We start from the raw sequence: 19,863 nt of genomic DNA, 5'->3' as shown, positions 1-19,863 counted from the left end.
AAGGGCCCCTGTTCCCCTGGGGAGGCTGAGGAAGACAGGTTGGTTAGAGCAGATGCATTCCCACCCTGGTTGGTCATACCTGACTTGCCTTGGTTGTTTGGCCGCCATCTTCCTCTCTGGACATGAGCTCCAGGAGACCCCTGGGCCAACTTGCTAATTGCTATACACTTAGGGCCAGCTTAGGGCTGGGGTGCACAGAGATATCTGATGAATACCAAATATTTTTGGATTAATATATGAAATCCCAGGGTGTAAGGGGGGAACCAGGGCCTAGGTAGAGTTGGAGCGCAAGGATTGGTCGGTGGGGGAGAAGGGGGTGAACAGGCGCTAGAGATGGACGGGGTTCAGGGTCCCAGGGAGATGGTTTAGTTTTGGGTTTGATACATGACCTTGGGCAAGTCCTTTGCCCTCTCAGAATGTCAGTTCCCACATCTGCAAAATGGGACAGTTACTGTGCCTGCCTCAAAGGATTATTGTGAGATTAGAGATTGTACAAGGAACCCTTAGCCTGGGCCCTAGACCTGCTGCTCAATGCCCACGGAGTGCTCCCCACCTCCCTGTCACACACACACACACACACACACACACACACACACACACACACACACACGATCTTCCAGGTCCTGGTAACTTGCTGGAGTCCTTCAACCACACAGGGCTTCAGCATTTTGGCTCACACGAATTCCTTGCCACACCACGGGTATCTGTCTCACAGATATACTCACATAAGCACCATCGTGCTCTCTTGGGGTCCCCAGTCCCCACCAGTCATCACCCCCCCACCAGGGCCCTGCCAGTCACCACCACTGAGGCTGGTTAACAAAAACACAACATCAAATGCCTTTACTTCTGAGGTCTTCCCTGTAAGGGAAGGCATGGAATAGAACATTCTTTTTTTGGAAGGAAGGGGATTTAAATTTTTAAAAAGGTGTAATTAATCAAATACGGATCTCAGGCCTTCTCTGTGTGCCATGGGCCCAGTGCTGGCTGGCTGCGTCCCCACAGCAGCCCCACCTTACCCCAGGGACCGGGGTGGCACCAGGAGGGGCGTGGGGGAGACCAGCAGGTCCCTGCCAGGCCCGGCAAGCAGGCAGGGTGGGGCCGCTGGACTGGCGGGATGTCACCACTGCAGAAAGTCCCGAATGAGCTTCCAGAGCTTGGTGACCCACAGGTTGACACCCAGGTCCATCAGGTACTGGATCTCGGGTGTGAGCATGCGACGACAGAGCTGTGCGTGCCGCTGCCCAATGCTCTTCTTGAGGTTGTAGCCCAGGATGGACTTGGCGCCCAGGGGCTGCCAGGGCTGCATGGCTGAGTCCTGGATGGCAGCGGCGTCCACGGCGTGGCCCCCATCGATGCAGATACGCCGCATGTGCTCATTAGCACGTCGCAGAGCGGCCACCTCACGGGCCATGCGCTCCCGCCCGAATGCCTCCACCTTGCGCCAGAAGCTGGCGTTGAAGTGGCGATAGAGGCGGGCATCCAGCACATTCCAGGCGGTGGCACGCTGGTACAGCTCGCCGGACAGGCGGGGCACGGCCGAGGCACGACGGGCATTGAGCTTGAAGTAGAGCACGTCCTCCAGCTCCCAGCACAGCAGGTCTTTGAGCAGCACCAGGGACTCGTCAAAGTACTCCTGCAGGAGCACCAGGTGGAAGCGACGCTCCACCTCCAGGATGTGCTCCTGCACCCGCGGGCTGCTGGGGTCCAGGCCGCTGTCGTAGCCCAGGTCAAAGAAGAGCAGGTTGCGGAGGTAGTGGGCGTTGTAGCCGTTGGGATCATAGTAGCGGTCAGGGTCCTGCAGGAACTCGGCCAGCTTGTCGTGGCTGGAGAGCTTCCACGTGAAGGGCACCACCGAGCCGAAATAGTGGAAGGAGGACTCGAAAAGGCGAGCGGGGTCACGGAGCACGGTGATGAAGGTGGCGTTGGGTGGCACCAGGCCCCGGACCTCGTCGTAGTGGAAGCGCATATGGTTGCAGATGATGTTGAAGCAGGCCCCCGGATGGTAGTCCTGCACCAGGCTGCGGGCGAAGAAGGCTGGGTAGTCGAAGTCGTTGCGGCCATTGGGGAAGGCGAACTTGAGCCCATGCTTCTGGCCGAAGCGGAACAGGATGTTGAGCAGCGTGCTACTGGCCGTCTTGTGTGTCTTCATGAACACAATGTTGCGCTGAGGCTGGCACCCTCCCACCGAGCCGTTAGCCGGGGTTGCTGTCTCTGGCTCACCCGGGGCTGGGGAGCAGGGCGCTGCACCCTCCGGGGTCCTGCTGGGGACAGAGTGGTAGGGACAGCCTCAGGGGCTGCTGGGGACACCAGGTGTCAGAGTCCCAAGCCCTGGTGTCTAGAGAACAGGATTGTTGGGGATGGTGGTGGCAGGGGAGCCCAGATGGGAGCCAGATGGAATGCCTGGGCCTGTGGTTTGGCCTCTCTGGCCTTATGTCCCTCATCTATGAAAAGGGGGAAATAACAGATCCTGTTGGTGGTGTTGGTGTGAGGTCAAAGTGAAATGTGCATGCTGGTTCTTGTCTCATTCGTTGCCACTGAGTCCTTGCAGATTTATCATGAATTAGCATTAGGTTGAACCACGTGAAATTTTGTAGGTCAAAAATGGTCAATTATCAGTAATTTCCTCTAGTTCAACTTGATACCACCAATGAAGGGCACGGGCTATTCCAGGCATAAGCTGAGCAGCCCCATGGGAGGTGGGATAGCCTCATGGCTAAGAGCCAGGCTTGGAGGCAGACAGACCCCAGTTTGGATCGAGGTCCTGTGCCAGCTGAATGCTCTTGGACAAGTCACCCCCACACCCCTACCTCCTAGCCCCATTGGAGCCTCAGATGATGGTAATTCAAGCCCTGTACACAGATGGTGTTATCTGATTTTCATGCTACATAAGGCAGGCTCCATTATTAGGCCCACTTCACAGATGAGGACACTGAGGTCCAGGGTTACACAGTGAGTTCTGCCCTCAGTGGAATTTCTACTCAGCACAGCATGGTACAGGGTGCAGGGTGCCCCCTCACCTGCACCCCACCCTTTAGCTGCCCAGAAGGGCCACTCACATGGAAGCCAGGCCAGCATGCAGTGGGGGGACGGCGTATGAGTACAGCAGCAGCAGGAAGCTGGTGAAGAGTGCTCCCAGCACCAGCCCCTTGGCCATCGACTCCCAGCGCTTCTTCGGTGGCAGCGGCATCTCAGACACCTGTAGGGGGCACAGAGCAGGGCAAGAATCAGGACGCTGGCTCCAGGGAGCCCCCACTACTTCCCCAGGCCTGATTGGGTTAAGGGGCAGCCTTTGACATTGGGCCCTGCCTTCACCAGCTCTCTGGCCCCCTAGCAAGGTTCAGACAAGGACAGAGACAAATACATGGAGAGACACAGCAAAAGGGGTGCAGACAGAGATGGTGGGTGAAGCCAATGCAGAGAGAGGTTGGGGAGTGGGGCAGCAAGCAGGTTCTATTACCTGGTTCAGTTTTAATGTTTTAAGCTGAGTGGTGGACTGGGTACACGGGTGTTCATTAGTTTGCTGTTCATACCTTTTTGGACTTCATTATGAAATTGTTTTCTAAGAAGGAAAAGAAGACCCTCTCCCATTGCCCCATTCCCTCAGGCCTGGCGCCAGGGCTATCTACAGAGAGGGGCCATGAATCCCTCACCTTTCAGAAGCCCCAGATCTACCCATCCCCTGTGCCACCCTTCTCAGCTGCTCAGTGATGGGCCGACGTTCCTCATCTCTTCACTGGGGTCCTGGGTCTGTAGTGAAGGCAGCTGGAGAAACTGAGGCTCAGAGTGAGGAAGGAGGGGGCTCAGCCTGCCAGGTCTCTGCCCACACACCCATCTCCTCTACGGTTGCCAGCAGGGAGGGTTGCCCAGGTAAATCTGAATTTCAGATAAACATCAAACAAATTTTTTAAAGTATAAGTATGACCCAAATATTGCATGGGATATACTAAAAATTATTCAATGTTTATCTAAAAATAAAATTTAACTGGGTGTCCTGGGGTTTTTGTTTTGTTTTAGTTTTGGGGGGTTTGGCATGAGCTGTAACAGGGGCAGTTTATGCTGAGGGATGGGGTTCAGGAAAGAGCTGGGGCTCAGAAGTCTTCCCACCTCCCCTTAGCTGTAAGGCCAAGGCACAAAACTTTCCACTCCTGTTCCAGTGCATTCAGCACAGGACCCTGGGCCCAAGGCCACAAGAGGTCATGCGTGCTGCCTTGTGAGCCCGGCACCTGGCACCTGGTGAATGTTTGATGAATGAACCCCATGACCACGCACATGGCACATCACCACAATCCCTGGGGCCAGAGGCCAAACAGCCCACCTGGAGGAGGCCACCACATACTTCCCCCTGGAAAAGTTACTCGAGACACCCACAAGCCTTTCCCAGAGAAAGGGTACTCCACGCCCACCCCACCAGCCACAACAGACCCTGAGTCCTCTGCTCATCATCTAGAAATTTCTCCTCACAGGAAAGGACATGAAGAGGCAATTTGCAGAGGAAGAAAATATACAAGAGGAAATTTGGCCTCCCTCATGACGATATATCCCTGTTCACTCAGATGGGCAAAATGGACAGGGTCGGGGTGGAGGGGAACGTGAGTTTCGGAGGGCGGTTCTATCAAAGGAGAAAGCTACAAACTCTCTGAATTCCAACTATTTTATGGAAATACTTGGGCAAAGTCACACTAGCAAGGGTGTTCATGGCAGTTTGGTCAGAAATACAAAAAAAAAAATTAGAAACAACCTCAGTTGTCCACCAGTGGGAAACTGTTACACAAACCAAGGCCCATTCCCAGAAGGAGTCACCTGTACCCATTTAAAAAAAAAAGAAAAAAGGCAGAACTATGTGGATAGGCTCAAAAATACACCATGATCTATTAATGTGAAAAAAAAGAGAAAGTTCCAGATCAGTACATCCCCAAATCCATATATGCATATAAGTAAATATGTATGTAGGCCCAGAAACAACTGGAGGGCAGTATTTAAAATTTTGACAGTGGTATCCTCTGCATAGCTGGGGGAGGGGTATATAAGGAAATATTTTTCTATGTTATGTATTTCTATAATGGTTGCATTTTTTAAAGGAGCATGTGTGACGTTTTTAATCAGAAAAAGCCAATAAAATATATTTAATATATTTAAATAATAAATCATAAAGTTTGTGAGGTGGGGTAAGCCAATTAGCCATGGTCTGGTCATGGAGGGGCCCCAGGAAGGGGAGGTGCTGACCTCAGTCTCTTAAAGACCCAGTTCTATGTTTCAAACACAGAAACCCTTTGGAGCCTCAGTTTTCATCTGTAAAATGGGGGGCTGGTAGCCCCGCTCACTAGCTCTTCCTTTGATGGGGCAGGCAAAGTGATTAGCACACAGTTATCGCTCAGAGTTAGCTGTTCCCCTCCTGAGGCCCCAGGGACATGCTCTGGGCCTGTCTTTGTCACCCTCAGGGTGGGCCCCCCCGGACAAGGCGTGGCCACTGGGCCTCCCCACCAAGAGTAAATCTGCCCAATGCTTCAAGTGCCCCCATCAGCCTCCTGCTCCCTGAGGGCCCAGAGGAAAACAGGGCAGAGCCCTGGGTCAGGCGAGAACCACAGAGTCAGGCCCAAACTCTGAGTGGAACCCCAGGCCTCGGTTTCTCTGACTTTAAAACGAAGAGGAGTTAGGATTCCCACCTTCAGAAAATCCCCTGGGCCCACCCCGCCCCCCAGCAGCCCCACTCACCAGGACGCTTTCCAGAACTCTGGGAAGCTGATAGCAGAGGTTCTGAGGTGAAGGCCAGCCAGCAGGGGGCAGACTAGCCTCCCAGAACCATCAATCAGGCTCTGTCTGACCCCGCCCAGGACAGCCCCCCAACCACCATCAGTGCTTCACTCATTCATTCATTCATTCATTATTTCCCCATTTGGGCTTCCTCAAACAGTGCTGGACCCTGCCAAGTGCCGGGTCCTGGGCCATCCCACCTTCTGGGATCACTTTTTAACCCCAAGTATGAGCCACGTGCTACGCAGGGGCGTCTACAGAGCATTTTACTGACTCCGCCCAGCTATCCCAGGAGGCAGACTCACTGTCACCGGCATTTTGCAGACAGGGAAACTGAGGCTCCAGGAGGTAACTTGCCCAACGTCATTCAGCAGGACAGGGTTCAGAGCTGGAATTTGAACCCAGGTCTGTCAGCTTCTAATGTGCAGCTTCCACCTTTCTCCATGGCAGCCCTTACCTGGAGTGTCCCAGGTCCAGACCCAAACGGACGAAAAGGAGCGTGTGTGCAGCCGGAAGTTTTATCACAGGAGGTGGAGGTATGTCCCAGCAGCGCAGTGTGGTCTGCCCTCTGTGGGCTGGGCCAGGACAGTGAGGATGAAGGGTGGGGAAGCAGAGGGGACCCTGGTGGCTGGTCCTTTCTGTCTCAGCAGCCTGAGGCGTCCAAGATTGGTGGTTCCCTTCCTGCCTGGCCTTTTTGAACTTGGGTACATCACTCACCCTCTGCGAGCCTCAGTTTCCTGTGTACAATGGATGCACAACAGCAAAATCAGGGCAGACAGCACCCTTAGTGATCATAGGCAGAGCCCCTGGGTAAACTGCGGCAGAGAAAGAAGCTGGCTGGCAGCCAGGAGCTCCGCTGGGGGGAAAATAGTTATGAAGTTGTGAGATTTCAATGAGAGAATGCATTCACAGGTGGAGATCAATACATATTAATTATTATTGTCATCAAAATGGCGGCGTGAGCTGAGCCTCTGTAAAGCTCCCCTGGAATTTACAACTAATCCAACAACAATGGCTCCACAAAGGACTCCCTGCACAGCAGACAGGCAAGACGAAGAGGCCCACTACTGAATTCACCTAAAGGTGGGCGAATCGCACGAGCAGGGTAGGAGGGAAGGGAGAAGTGCGGAGACGGAGCCGCTCGGGCGCAGGACGTAGGCCTGGCTCGGTGCTCTGAGCTCCCTGCATCCTGGAACTGCGGCAGCTGCGGGAGAAGGAGGAGCTCGGACTGCTAGGGCTCCGCTTATGGCCCACAGGCCTGAGGGGACAGCATGTAACACGGCTGAGCCCAACGCTCATGGCGGAGACCTCGGAGAAGGGACTGAGGGAGGAGGGCTGAAAGCGGTGGTTTGGGCCCTCACTGCTGAGCAGAGAATGGAGGCCTTAGGCACTGAGACTAGCCACCCCTCCCTACCCTCCCGGTGCTCGCCCTGCCCCCACCTGCCTGGTGCTAGAAGCTGAACGGTGGCAGTGTCAGATCAAAGGAACAGAATATTTTCTGTTCTGAGAACTGTGGACCGCAGAGGCAGATTCGCAGCCCAGCTAGTTCCGGCAGAGGAGAGGGAGCTGTGGAAGCAGGACCGGCTGTGGTGGTGGTCGCTGACATTGCTCTGGGCCACCTCTCACAACTCACCCCGCCCCTGGCCCCACCTATCTTGGCGGATCCCTGCAGGAGTAAACAGAACTGCTGAAACATACGGGCTCTGAATCTGGTGCAGGAAGAAATTTGGAACTTCAAAAGCTCTCCGTATACCCAGCAGGACACTGCACCCTGTGACCCAGGCGAACTATTAACAGAGGAGAAGCCCATCTCCCAGGGAATCCCCCCATTGTGTGAGAAGCTGGAATAGTGCAGAGAAAACATAGCACTACCATGTGAGAGAGAAAAAAAAGGCTGCAGTTGGAGAGAAAATAAAACATTCTACCAACAAGTACTGGAAAACAAAAGAAAGACCTCTTCCTATCACCCTGTTGCAGAAGCCGCTCCTGTAGATGTCTAGGAAGAGAAATAATAAATCACTAATTGCCATGAATAACCAAGGCAACAAGACAGCTCAGAAAGAAAGTGAAAAGTCTCCAGAAAAGGAACTTAAAGATATGGAAATATGTGACTTAAATGACAGAGAATTCAAGATTGCAGTTCTGAAAAAAATCAACGAGATGCAAGAAAACACAGAAAGGCAGTTGAATGAACTCAGAAACACAATCAAAGAACAACATGAGCATTTTACAAAAGAGATTGAAATTTTTAAAAAGAATCAAATAGAATTTCTGGAGATTAAGAACTCAATAGAAGAAATTAAGAATGAAATAACCAGATTAGGTAGTAGAGTTCACCAGATGGAGGAAAGAATCAGTGACATCGAAGATAGAAACCTGGAAATTACACGGATGGAAGAAGAAAGAGACTTGAGACTTAAAAGAAATGAAAGAACTTTACAAGAACTTTCTGACTCCATCAGAAAGAGCAATATAAGAATAATGGGCATACCAGAAGGAGAAGAAAGAGAGAAGGGAACAGAGAATATATTCAAACAAATTGTTGATGAGAACTTCCCAAACTTGTGGACAGAACTGGAACCTCGAATCCAAGAAGAAAATAGAACACCTAATTACCTCAATCCCAACAGGCCTTCTCCAAGGCACATTGTATTGAAGCTGTCTAAAATCAACGACAAAGAAAGAATCCTCAAAGCAACCAGGGAAAAGCAGATGGTAACCTAGAAAGGAAAGCCCATTAGATTATCATCAGATTTTTCAGCAGAAACTCTACAAGCCAGAAGGGAGTGGAACCAAATATTCAAACTATTGAAAGAGAGAAATTATGAGCCAAGAATAATATATCCAGAAAAGATATCCTTTAGATATGAAGGAGGAATAAAGACCTTTCCAGACATACAGAAGCTGAGGGAATTTTCTAATACATGACCTGCACTACAAGAAATACTAAAGGAGGCTATTCGACCACCATCAACAGGGACAATTTGTGGCAACCAAAACTCAAAAAGGGGGAGAGTAAAGGCCTGAACCGGAATATGGGAATGGAGAAAGTAAGCGTGCTGAAGAAAATGGAATACTCTAAATATCAAACTTTCTTTTACATAAACTTAAGGGTAACCACTCAAAAAAAAAATCCGGAACTGAAATATATACTGTAATAAAAGAAGAAACACAGGGAAACATCATAGAATACCACCACACAGAAATAATAGACAACAACAAAAAGGCAAAGAAACAATGGAGACACAGCCTTACCAGAAAACTAAAGATAGAATGACAGGAAATCCTCACATATCAATAATCACCCTAAATGTAAATGTACTGAATTCACCAATAAAAAGGCACAGAGTAGCAGATTGGATCAAAAAACTAAACCCAACCATATGCTGTCTCCAAGAGACACATCTCAGCTACAAGGACAAGCATAGACTCAAAGTGAAAAGGTGGAAATTGATACTCCAAGCAAATGGTACCCAGAGAAAATCAGGTGTAGCCATCATGATATCAGATGAAACAGACTTCAGGGTGAAAAAGATAACAAGAGACAAAGATGGACATTTCATAATGGTAAAGGGAACTATACAACAAGAAGACATAACAGTCATCAATATTTATGCCCCCAATCAGGGAGCACCGAAATATACCAAGCAACTACTAACAGAACTAAAGGGAGAAATTGACCAAACCACAATTATACCAGGGGACTTAAATACATCATTGACAGCTATGGATAGATCATCCAAACACAAAATAAATAACGAAATAGCAGCCCTAAATGACACATTAGATGAAATGGACATAATTGACATATATAGAGCACTTCATCCTAAAACATCAGACTATACATTCTTTTCTAATGTACATGAACATTCTCAAGGATAGACCATATATTGGGACATAAAATCAGCCTCAGCAAATTTAAGAAGATTGAAATCATACCAAGCATATTCTCTGATCACAAGTCTTTGAAATTGGAATATCAACTACAAAAAGAAAGCAGGAAAAAACACAAATACATGGAGATTAAACAAGATACTTTTAAAGAACGACTGGGTCAAAGAAGAAATTAGAGGAGAGATCAAAAGATACATAGAAACAAATGACAATGAAAATACATCCTACCAAAATTTTTGGGATACAGCAAAGCAGTTTTAAGAGGGAAATTTATAAATTTATATCATTACAGGCCTCTCTCAAGAAACAAGAAAAATCCCAAATAAATAACCTCATGTTACACCTTAAAGAACTAGAAAAAGAAGAACAAGTGAAACCCAAGGTCAGCAGAGGAAAGGAAATAACAAAAATCAGAGCAGAACTAAATGAAATAGAGAATAAAAAGACAATAGAAAAAATTAATGTGACAAAGAGCTGGTTCTTTGAAAAGATTAACAAAATTGACAAACCCTTGGCTAGACTCACTAAGCTAAAAAGAGAGAAGACACTAATTAACAAAATCAGAAATGAAAAAGGGGAAGTTATCACAGATGCCACAGAAATACAAAGGATCATCCAAGAATACTATGAAGGACTATATGCCACCAAATTCAATAACCTAGAAGAAATGGATAAGTTGTTAGAAACATATAGCGTTCCAAGGCTGAACCACGAAGAACTGGAAAATCTAAACAGACCGATCACCAGTAATGAAATTGAATCAGTCATCCAAAACCTTCCCAAAAGCAAAAGTCCGGGACCAGATGGCTTCACTAGTGAATTCTACCAAACCTTCAAAGAGGATCTAATACCAATCCTGCTCAAACTCTTCCAAAAAATTGAAGAAGAGACAGTACTCCCTAACTCATTTTATGAGGCCAACATTACCCTGGTAAGGACAACACACAAAAAAGAAAACTACAGACCAATATCTCTGATGAATACAGATGCAAAAATCCTAAACAAAATTCTAGCAAATCGAATACAACAATGCATTAAAAAGATTATTCATCACGACCAAGTGGGGTTCATCCCTGGGGCACAAGGATGGTTCAATATTCGCAAATCCATCAATGTGATACATCACATAAAATAAAGGACAAAAATCATAGGATTATATCAATTGATGCAGAAAAAGCATTTGACAAGATACAACATCCATTTATGATTAAAACACTTACTAAAATAAGTATAGAAGGAAAATACCTTAACATAATAAAGGCCATATATGACAAGCCCTCAGCTAATCTCATAATTAACGGTGAAAAACTGAAGCCCTTTGCTCTACGTTCCGGAACACGACAGGGCTGTCCCCTATCACCTCTGCTTTTCAACATAGTGTTGGAAGTCCGTGCCAGAGCAATCAGGCAAGAGAAAGAAATAAAAGGCATCCAAATTGGGAACAAAGAAGTTAAATTATCACTCTTTGCAGATGACATGATGCTATATATAGAAGACCCTAAACACGCCACCAAAAAGCTATTAGAAACAATCAACGAATACAGTAAAGTTGCTGGCTACAAAATCAATGTACAAAAGTCCATTGCATTCCTATATACTAACAATGAAATCTCAGAAAAAGAAATACAAAAAACAATTCCTTTTGCAATTGCAGCAAAAAGAATAAAATACCTAGGAATAAACTTAGCCAAGGATGTGAAGGACCTATATGCTGAAAACTATCAGACATTTTTGAAGGAATTAAAGAAGACACAAAGAAACGGAAAGACATTCCGTGCTCATGGATTGGAAGAATCAACATAGTTAAAATGGCCATATTACCCAAAGCAACATACAGATTCAATGCAATCCCCATCAAAATCCCAATGGCATTTTTAAAAGAAATAGAACAAAAAATCATCAGATTTGTTTGGAACCACAAAAGACCCCGAATAGCCAAAGCAATCTTAAGAAAAAAGAACAATACTGGAGGTATTACACTCCCTGACTTTAGCTTGTACTACAGGGCTACAATAATCAAAACAGCATGGTATTGGCAGAAAAACAGACACATAGACCAATGGAATAGAATTGAGAACCCAGAAATAAAACCACATCAATATGGACAGATAATTTTTGACAAAGAAGGTAAAGACATACAATGGAGGAAAGACAGCCCCTTCAATAAATGGTGCTGGGAGAATTGGATAGCCACGTGCAAAAGAATGAAACTGGACTGCTATCTGTCACCATTTACCAAAATTAATTCAAAATGGATCAAAAACTTAAGCATAAGACCTGACACAATAAACTGCATAGAAGAAAACATAGGTACTAAACTTATGGACCTTGGGTTCAAAGAGCATTTTTTAAATTTGACTCCAAAGGCAAGGGAAGTAAAAGCTAAAATAAACAAATGGGACTATATGAAACTTAAAAGCTTCTGCACAGCAAAAGAAACCATCAACAAAATAAAGAGGCAACCAACTGAATGGGAGAAGATTTTTGCAAACAGTGCCTCCGATAAGGGGCTAATATCCAAAATATACAAGGAACTCATGAAACTCAACAACAAAAAAACAAACAACTGAATTGAAAAATGGGCAGAGGACCTGAAGAGACATTTCTCCAAAGAGGACATGCAAATGGCAAGTAGACATATGAAAAAATGCTCAACATCACTAATCATCAGAGAAATGCAAATCAAAACCACAATGAGATATCACCTCATACCAGTAGAATGGCTATCATCAACAAGACAAATAGTAACAAGTGTTGGAGAGGCTGTGGAGAAAAAGGAACCCTCATACACTGTTGGTGGGAATGCAGACTGGTGCAGCCGTTATGGAAGGTGGTGTGGAGGTTCCTCAAAAAATTACGAATAGAATTACCATATGACTCAGCAATCCCTCTCCTGGGTATCTACCCAAAAAATCTGAAAACATTTATACATAAAGACACGTGTGCTCCAATGTTCATTGTAGCTTTGTTTACAGTGGCCAAGACATGGAAACAACCAAAATGTCCTTCGATGGATGAATGGATAAAGAAGTTGTGGTATATATACACAATGGAATACTATTAGGCGGTAAGAAAATATGATATAGGAACATTTGTGACAACATGGATGGATCTTGAGAATATAATGCTAAGAGAAATAAGTCAGACAGAAAAAGCAGAGAACCATATGATTTCACTGATATGTGGTATATAAACCAAAAACAACAAGAGAACAAGGCAAACAAATGAGAAACAAAAACTCATAGACACAGACAATAGTTTAGTGGTTACCAGAGGGTAAGGGGCGGTGGGTGGGAGATGAGGGTAAAGGGGATCAAATATGTGGTGATGGAAAGAGAACTGACTCTGGGTGGTGAACACACAATGGGATTTATAGATGATGTAATACAGAATTGTACACCTGAAATCTATGTAATTTTACTAACAATTGGCACCCCAATAAATTAAAAATAAAAATTATTATTACTATTGACCGGGGCCCAGTCCCAGTTCATGGGACTGGGCGTGTGAGAAGAGGGATCCCTTCCATGCCCAGCTGCAGGCAATCCTGATGGTGATTCAGCTCTGAGCTCTTTGAGCCGGGCACCTGGTGAATGTTTGATGAATGAACCCCAATGACCCTCAGGGCAGAATGTGGCGAGGGCTGACAACATATGTGTGAGAGCTACACATGTCAGTTCTACACGGGAGAGTCGCAGTTCTGCACCAGGGTCCTGGGTTTGAATCCCAGCTCTGCTGCTTCCTTGCTGTGTGCCCTAGGTAAATCTGTGCCCTTCTCTGGCCCTCAATTTCTCCTCCAAAATGATGATACCAACTCTCCCTCCACGACAGAGTGGTATGCAGATCCTCTGTGTCCCACAAGGAAAGTGACTGGCACAAAGGTGGCACAGAGCAGACACAGCATTGTTATCATCATCATTATTGTTACTCTCCCAGGGTCCCAGTCGTGGCCCGTTCGAGGTGTGTGTGCCCACTGGCCCACGATGGAGGTTCGCAGGCAGCTAATAGCACTAGGTCTAAGGTCATGGGATACTGAGGACAATCTCAGCATGGCCCTCAGCCTCACAGCCTCCAGTCTGGAAAATAGCACAGCAGGAAGGCTGAGGCTCAGAGAGGGCAGTGCCACCTTCAAAGTCACACAGCACAGCAGCAGCAGAGACTGGATGAGAACCTGGGTCTCCTTCTTCCTCTGCCTACACAGGTGACAGTCTCAGGCACTCAGGGCAGATGGTCCCCCTTCCCCAGCCCACCCCCCATCTATTCCTGCCCTCCTGGGTTACCCCAGCCACACTGCTCTCCATTTGTGCCAACGTCTGGCTCCAGGCCAGGCCCAGTAATCCTCCAGTTTGGCTGAACCAGCTCCCTTCACGGAATGAAGGAGAAACAGGACTCATCCTCCACAACGTGCACACAGGGAAACCAAGCCCAGGATGGTAAACCTTCTGGTCTAGAGCAGGCAGGCCTCAGTCTCAGGGTGTCCTGCTCCCCCAGGGACCCTTGTACGATGATGGAGGAAGAGACACTCACCTTGGGCCGCAGCTGGCTGCCCCTTTCCTCTCCCTGCCTGAGCCACGTATGACTCCCAGGCTGCCTCTCCGGTCACTGGGAAACAGGAACGCTCCAATGACACCCAGCAGTATGGTGGCTGGCTCCCTCACGCTCCAGCGGGTGTGAATATTCATGAGTTCCCTCCCTGGGGACAGCAGGTGGCATGTCTCTGTATCCTGCAGGTGCTGCCCTGGCCCTCTGCCCTCTGGGTGGTCCCTGACCCTCCCTGGACCTCAGTAGCCAGGCAGCTCCTTCATCCAAGGGCTCAACAAGGTCCTGGGTGCCCTTGGGCCAAGGACACAAGCAGCCGCAGAGCCCTGCAGAGAGCCTGAGACAGGCTTGAAGGCCGGAGGGACAGAGGCAGGTGGGGTGGGGAGGCTAATGGCTTGAAACACATCTCATTTAACACTGCCCTGTATGAAGCACCACCATCAGTCCACTCCCCAGGTGAAGAAACCAAGAAGGCTCAGAGAGATGAACTTACCTGTCTAAGGTCACACAGCAGAGGGCAGAGAGCCAAAAGTCCAAATGTGCACTTGTCACACTCCAGGGCTTAAAGATACTGAGACATGGACAAGAGACCAAGGTTTGCCTAAAATCTGGGGGAGCTCAGAGAGCAAGCAACTCAGCCCAGGCCTCTTGGAGGGAAGCACCTGACCAGGGCTAGGAGGATGCGTCAGATGAGATTTCAGCTAAGCTCCAAGTCCTTCATCAAATAGGTACAGTATGTAATCCTGCCTGTCCTGCCTCCACCCCTGTATGAGGGAAGGTGGCGCAGGTCACCCTGGACTAGCCTTGAGGGATTTGGGCTAAATCAGAGGTGCTGATTCTTCCCAAGGTCTCTAGGAAGAGGCAGTTAGGAGGGCTGGCCCTAAACCCCAGGGCCCCTCAGGCTCAGTCAAGGTGCTGGAATCTCTTACTCCCCACTCTTAGCCACGTTAAGGTCTGTCCCCTCTCCTCCTTGCCCATGGACAGACTGTGCTCAGAAAAGCTCCCTGCATCCTTCCTTCAGCACTGATGCCCACAGCCCCTACCAATGGCCCAGACGGGGCTCTAAGTAGGTGTCACCATCAACTAATAATAATCATTGTGACAGTCATTTATCCCACACTGAGCACTTTCATAGGTTGAGCTGCTGCCAGCCCCTCCCAGGGAGCAGCAGGCAGTTGACACTTTGCTATGACTACTCTTTCCCCCAAAGCCCCGTCTAGCCTGGGAGCAGCCCCCTAGGCACCCATGAAATACCAGAGCTTACACGGCCCCAGGAGAGGCCCAGAGTCCCCATCTGGATGCTGGATCAAGTCCAGGAGAGGGGAGAGTTACTTTATCTTTTCCAGGCTGAGCGAGCTTAAAGACAGATGATGGGATGAATCCGGGCAGAGAGGGCATCAAATAGCCAGGATAGTGGTTTATAAGCATGGATTCTGGACCAAACTGAGTCCAGTCCATGCTCAGGACTTCCCATGCATCACTCACCCTCACAATCCTCTTGGGGAGCCCCAGTTATCACCCTTACTTTATAGAGGAGGGAGCTGAAGCTTAAGGAGGGGAAGTGACAAAACCCAGTGTCACACAGGGCTAAGAACCTCATCCACATGAGAGTGGAGCTCAGGTTCTAGAATAAAAGGTGAGCTCATGGGTGGGGTTAAGAAGAGCCATGTGAAGCAAAGCTTTCCAGAGTAGGGAGCACTGACGACAGTGCTCCAGCCCTGCCAAGGGGGTGACCTGAGAGCAGAGCTGGGAGCTAGGGAGGCTATGGCGGTAGGGTCTCTTCCAGAGAGATCAGTGACATCCGCTCTAGCTGGTTCTCCTCCCAATGAAAAAAAATTTTTAATTATAAAAACAGTCCATGCTTGGGGCGGCTGGTTAGCTCAGTTTGTTAGAGCGTGATGCTCCTAACACCAGGGTTTCCGGTTCAATCCCCGCATGGGCCAGTGTGAGCTTCGCCCTCCACAACTAGATTGAAACAATTACTTGACTTGGAGCTGATGGGTCCTGGAATAACACACTTAAGAAAAAACCAAAAAAAAAATAATAATAAAACCACAAAAACCCAACAACAAAAAAAACCGTCTATGCTCATAAAAAAATTTAGACAATTACAGAAAAATATAAAGAAGACAATGAAAAGAGCCCCATCCCCAGAAGTCACCACCCTTTACACTTTAGCATAAGCCTCTTCACATTTTTTCTGTCTATATATGCATACAGATGGTGGGAGGGTTCTCTTTGGGGAAGCATACTTTGTTTTTAACTTGCTTTTTTTTCCACATATGAATAGATTGTGGACATTGTTTTGTGACCATGATGAATTTTAAAGTGATGTATTCACAAGTATTTACTGAGCACCTGCACCTATATTTCTCAGGATCCAGACCCAAGTTCCCTAACCCCAGATTTCACATCTGAAGAAACTGAGGCACAGATAGGGAAGGACTCACTTAAGTTCCTATGGCAAGTCAGGGCACTACTGGAACTAAGTGTGGGGTGCCCAAGCCATACCTCATCTCTGCCCTGGAACTGGCGAGAGGCAAAGAAGGGATTCTCTGGGACCCCACTTCCTCCCAACCATCACTTCTCACCTGGTGATTCCACCGGCTCCCAGCCCACGGATTCCCATGGGCACCTCTGCTCTGTCCTGCCTTCCCTGTCTGGAGTAGGATAGGGCTCCTAACCAGGGCTTGTCCACATTCCTCACTCATCAAAGCAAAGCAAGAAGCTCTTCAAGATCCTGCTGCCATGCCTGGAATTCCACCATCTGTACATCATTCTCCCCGTTAATCATTGCCTCTTCTCCAGGGTGGTACACTTAGTCCCTTAGACCCCAGAGAGAGGGAGGGACCGTAGGGGACACTCCTCCCTCTTTGGGTGACACGAGGGCATCAGACCCAAGCTCTCAAACATTGACCCATGCCCATCGGACAAGGGGATGCCTGGGAAGCAGACAGGCTTCTTTGTCCACAGGGCACTTCCTTCAGGCAGCATTCTGCCTGAGGGAGAAGCAGGGGATAAAGCTGCCCGAGGTGGCAGCTGGGAACAGGGCTCTGTTGTCTCTGATCTCAGCGTAGCAGACTGCTCACCCCGCGAGTGTCAGGCAGAGCTGGGAGCTAGGGAGGCTAGGGGGGTGGGGTCCTGAGCTGGGGGTTTGGGACTGCCCAGGCAGATCCAAGAGGCTAGGACCCCAGAGGGGCACAGAGGTCTTGAACAGGGCTGGGGTCCTGAGATGCAGGCCAGGACAAACATCCTGTGATTTGCAGCCACCTTTGAAATATGTGACCTTGGGAAAGTCCCTGAATCTCCTTGAGCCTCAGTTTCCCCCTCAGGATAATGAGAATAGTAGCAATGCCTCCTTCGCAGGGCGAGGTACAGTGCAACTGCATAGGGACTGCTCTGGCCCAGGCCTGCCCTGGGCCTTATGCTCTCTGGGCCTCAGGTCACCCCCTTGGTAAAGGAAGAGGTTGGATTCTCCCAACTGGACTGTCCTTATGAGGATTTCCATGGCACCTGTCACCTCAGCAACCCAGGTGATCAGGTGTCAGGCCTGCCACCCTCCCTCCCTCCCACTGGTGTGGGTTACTGCAGCCAGATGTGTGCCCATCACTCTCCTGTTTCCCCATTGGGAAGGGACCACAGTCTTGCCCTGTGCTGTTACCAAAGTGCTGGTTTGGTACTGAGGGGGGCAGGCCACGCTGATCCGCCTTCCTGGGCACTGGTCCAGGTAACAGGGGAATTGCTGAATTTCCTAGGCGACCCCTACTGGATACCAGGGTTTGTCCCATTCCCACAAGCCTCTCCTCGGTGGCCTTGCCCCTCTGTGGTACAGGACATAGCCTTCCCCAAGCAGAGGGTGTCCGTCCCTTACCCTGGCCCCTAGCCCCTGCTCTGATAGCCCCCCTTCTGAGGAGGGTTGGTGGGAAAAGGGTAGATTCCTGCCCCTCCTCCCCCAGGGTGCTGGCTGCTGTGTCCAAGATTAATCATTAATGAACTTCCAGCTCAGCCCCACCCATCCCGTCTAGGGACTGAGTAAACCCTGGAAATGGGGACCCTAGGAAAGAAACCAAGGGCAAGGTGAGCACCAACCTGCACCCTCCTTAGCCTCAGCCTGCCCACCCATCCGCTGTCCGCGGGACCCTGACGCTGTAGTGTAGCAAGCACTCCCATACCATTCGGGTCCGAGAGTCTGTCTGACTGGCGTGATCCCAATTTGGAGGTTAGGGTAGTTCAGGTCGGGACCCAAGGGGGTAGACTGAGACAGGGTCCCTGCTGGTGATGGGTGCTGGGCCCCTGAGACGTACCTTGTCCCCTTCGTCCTCGGCCTTTGCGTGCTGGCTCGGCCCGGGCCGCGCCGCCCGGGCGCTTACTAGGCGGCGGGGCGTACCCGCCGGAGCCCCCCGCTCCACCGGGCCTGGACCATGCTCCCGCCCCGCCCCCGCCGCCGCGCCGGCTCGGGCCAGGTGCGGCCGCCAGCCTCGCCCAGCCCCCGGAGCCGCGGCCAATGGGCTCCCGGTACCCCCGGCCCCTCCCAGCCCCTCCGCGCGCGCCAGGGACGCACAGAAGCCGCATTCAGCGTGTCCGGGGCTGCGCTGCGCCCCCGCCTGCGGCCCAACAAGGCGCGTTTGTCTCCGACGCGCCAACGGGGCCATTGTCCCGCCGCCGGACCCTGAGGCTTAGCCGAGCTCCCAGCCCCGGAGGGGATTCGAGGGTGCCTGGAAACGGGGTGGCGTGGTGGTAGTGAGGGCAATCCAGCTCTGGGAAAAAAGGAGGTGGCTAGGCTAGTTGGTTTTTATTGGGGTTTCTGGATCCCCTAGAGGATCCATTGGAAAGTGTGGTCGCCTGCTCCAGAGTCAGTGCAATCTAAGGACACGTTTTTGGCTTCTGAAATACGGATGGGGTGGGGGTGGGGTGCCAGTTTCTCTGGGAAGTTCCAGCCAGGGACCCATCTCCAACTAGTCAGCCACATGGAGGTCTCAGCTGTCCACATCTCTTCAAGGCACCAATCAGAGCTGAGCACAGCACCATCAGGATGCAGGTACCCCATCCAGGATCCACCCTTTTCCATTCCAGGGCTTCCCTCCTTCACCCCAGAGGACCAAAGATGGGGACTAATGCCTGCCTGGAATTGGGAATGCTCAGCTGTGGGCAGTGCAAAAGTAGCTGGCCGCACAGTGGGGCATGGGTCATGTCAGAGCCCAACTGCCCCCGCCATAACTGGGCGACTCTGGAATGGGGAAAATTCCACATCAGCGTGACTGCCAGATATTTCCATGTCTGATGGACCCGCTCTCCAGCCTTACCTTGGCACCCCTGCCACAGCCCTAGGCAGGCCCGTTACCACCCAGGGCAGCAGGCTTTGGCTCCGGAGGCACTGCCCCACCGCCATGAGCATGCGAGTAGAACATAGCCCTTTCCTACACCCAGTGACGACCAGCTGAGACGGGCCTGGGTTCTCTGCTCCCTCAGCCAGAGCCGGCCCAAGCTCTTGCCTTCCTCCTGCACAGGTTGGGCCTGTAGCCACTGCCCAGAAAACTTCTAGAACCCGGGCATGGTGAAAGGCAGAGGGCCAAGGCCTCCCGATGCCTCGCTTTGGGGGAGCCAGCTCCAAACCCACTTCCTCACTGGGCCTCTGCTCCCAACAGCACTCAGCCCATTGAGGGACCCTGGATGAGG

General features: G+C 49.9%; 1 protein-coding gene across 13 annotated transcripts; it reads right to left on the bottom strand.

Moving 5' to 3' along the window:
- Nucleotides 1-816: 816 nt before the first annotated feature.
- Nucleotides 817-18,669, bottom strand: GAL3ST1 (galactose-3-O-sulfotransferase 1). 13 transcript variants are annotated; one of them, XM_074321221.2, is made up of 6 exons: nt 18,492-18,629; nt 14,681-14,758; nt 14,176-14,250; nt 6,212-6,491; nt 3,060-3,199; nt 817-2,264 (listed from the first exon to the last, which is right to left on the bottom strand). In XM_074321221.2, exons 5-6 carry the CDS (start codon nt 3,188-3,190, stop codon nt 1,121-1,123), a joined length of 1,275 nt encoding a protein of 424 aa, XP_074177322.2. In that variant the 5' UTR covers nt 3,191-3,199; nt 6,212-6,491; nt 14,176-14,250; nt 14,681-14,758; nt 18,492-18,629; the 3' UTR covers nt 817-1,120. The 13 variants fall into 13 exon arrangements, with proteins under 13 accessions (XP_074177322.2, XP_019598617.3, XP_074177319.2 ...); XM_019743058.3 differs by lacking the exon at nt 14,681-14,758 and having other exon boundaries at nt 14,176-14,341; nt 18,492-18,630; XM_074321218.2 differs by lacking the exon at nt 6,212-6,491 and having other exon boundaries at nt 14,176-14,341.
- Between the last annotated feature and the right edge of the window lie 1,194 nt (nt 18,670-19,863).

This window comes from Rhinolophus sinicus, chromosome 9, assembly GCF_057876585.1.
Source record: "Rhinolophus sinicus isolate RSI-liver-muscle chromosome 9, RSI-T2T, whole genome shotgun sequence".
NCBI classification, from domain to species: domain Eukaryota; kingdom Metazoa; phylum Chordata; class Mammalia; order Chiroptera; family Rhinolophidae; genus Rhinolophus; species Rhinolophus sinicus.
Note: the sequence above shows the minus strand (reverse complement) of the source record. Positions and strands in the feature narration are given on the sequence as shown.

Coding starts and splice junctions, on each gene's coding strand:
- GAL3ST1 (XM_019743055.3), bottom strand. Junction 2,265..3,059: donor CATGCTGGCCTGGCTTCCAT/GTGAGTGGCCCT, acceptor CTCTGTCCCCAG/CAGGACCCCGGAGGGTGCAG.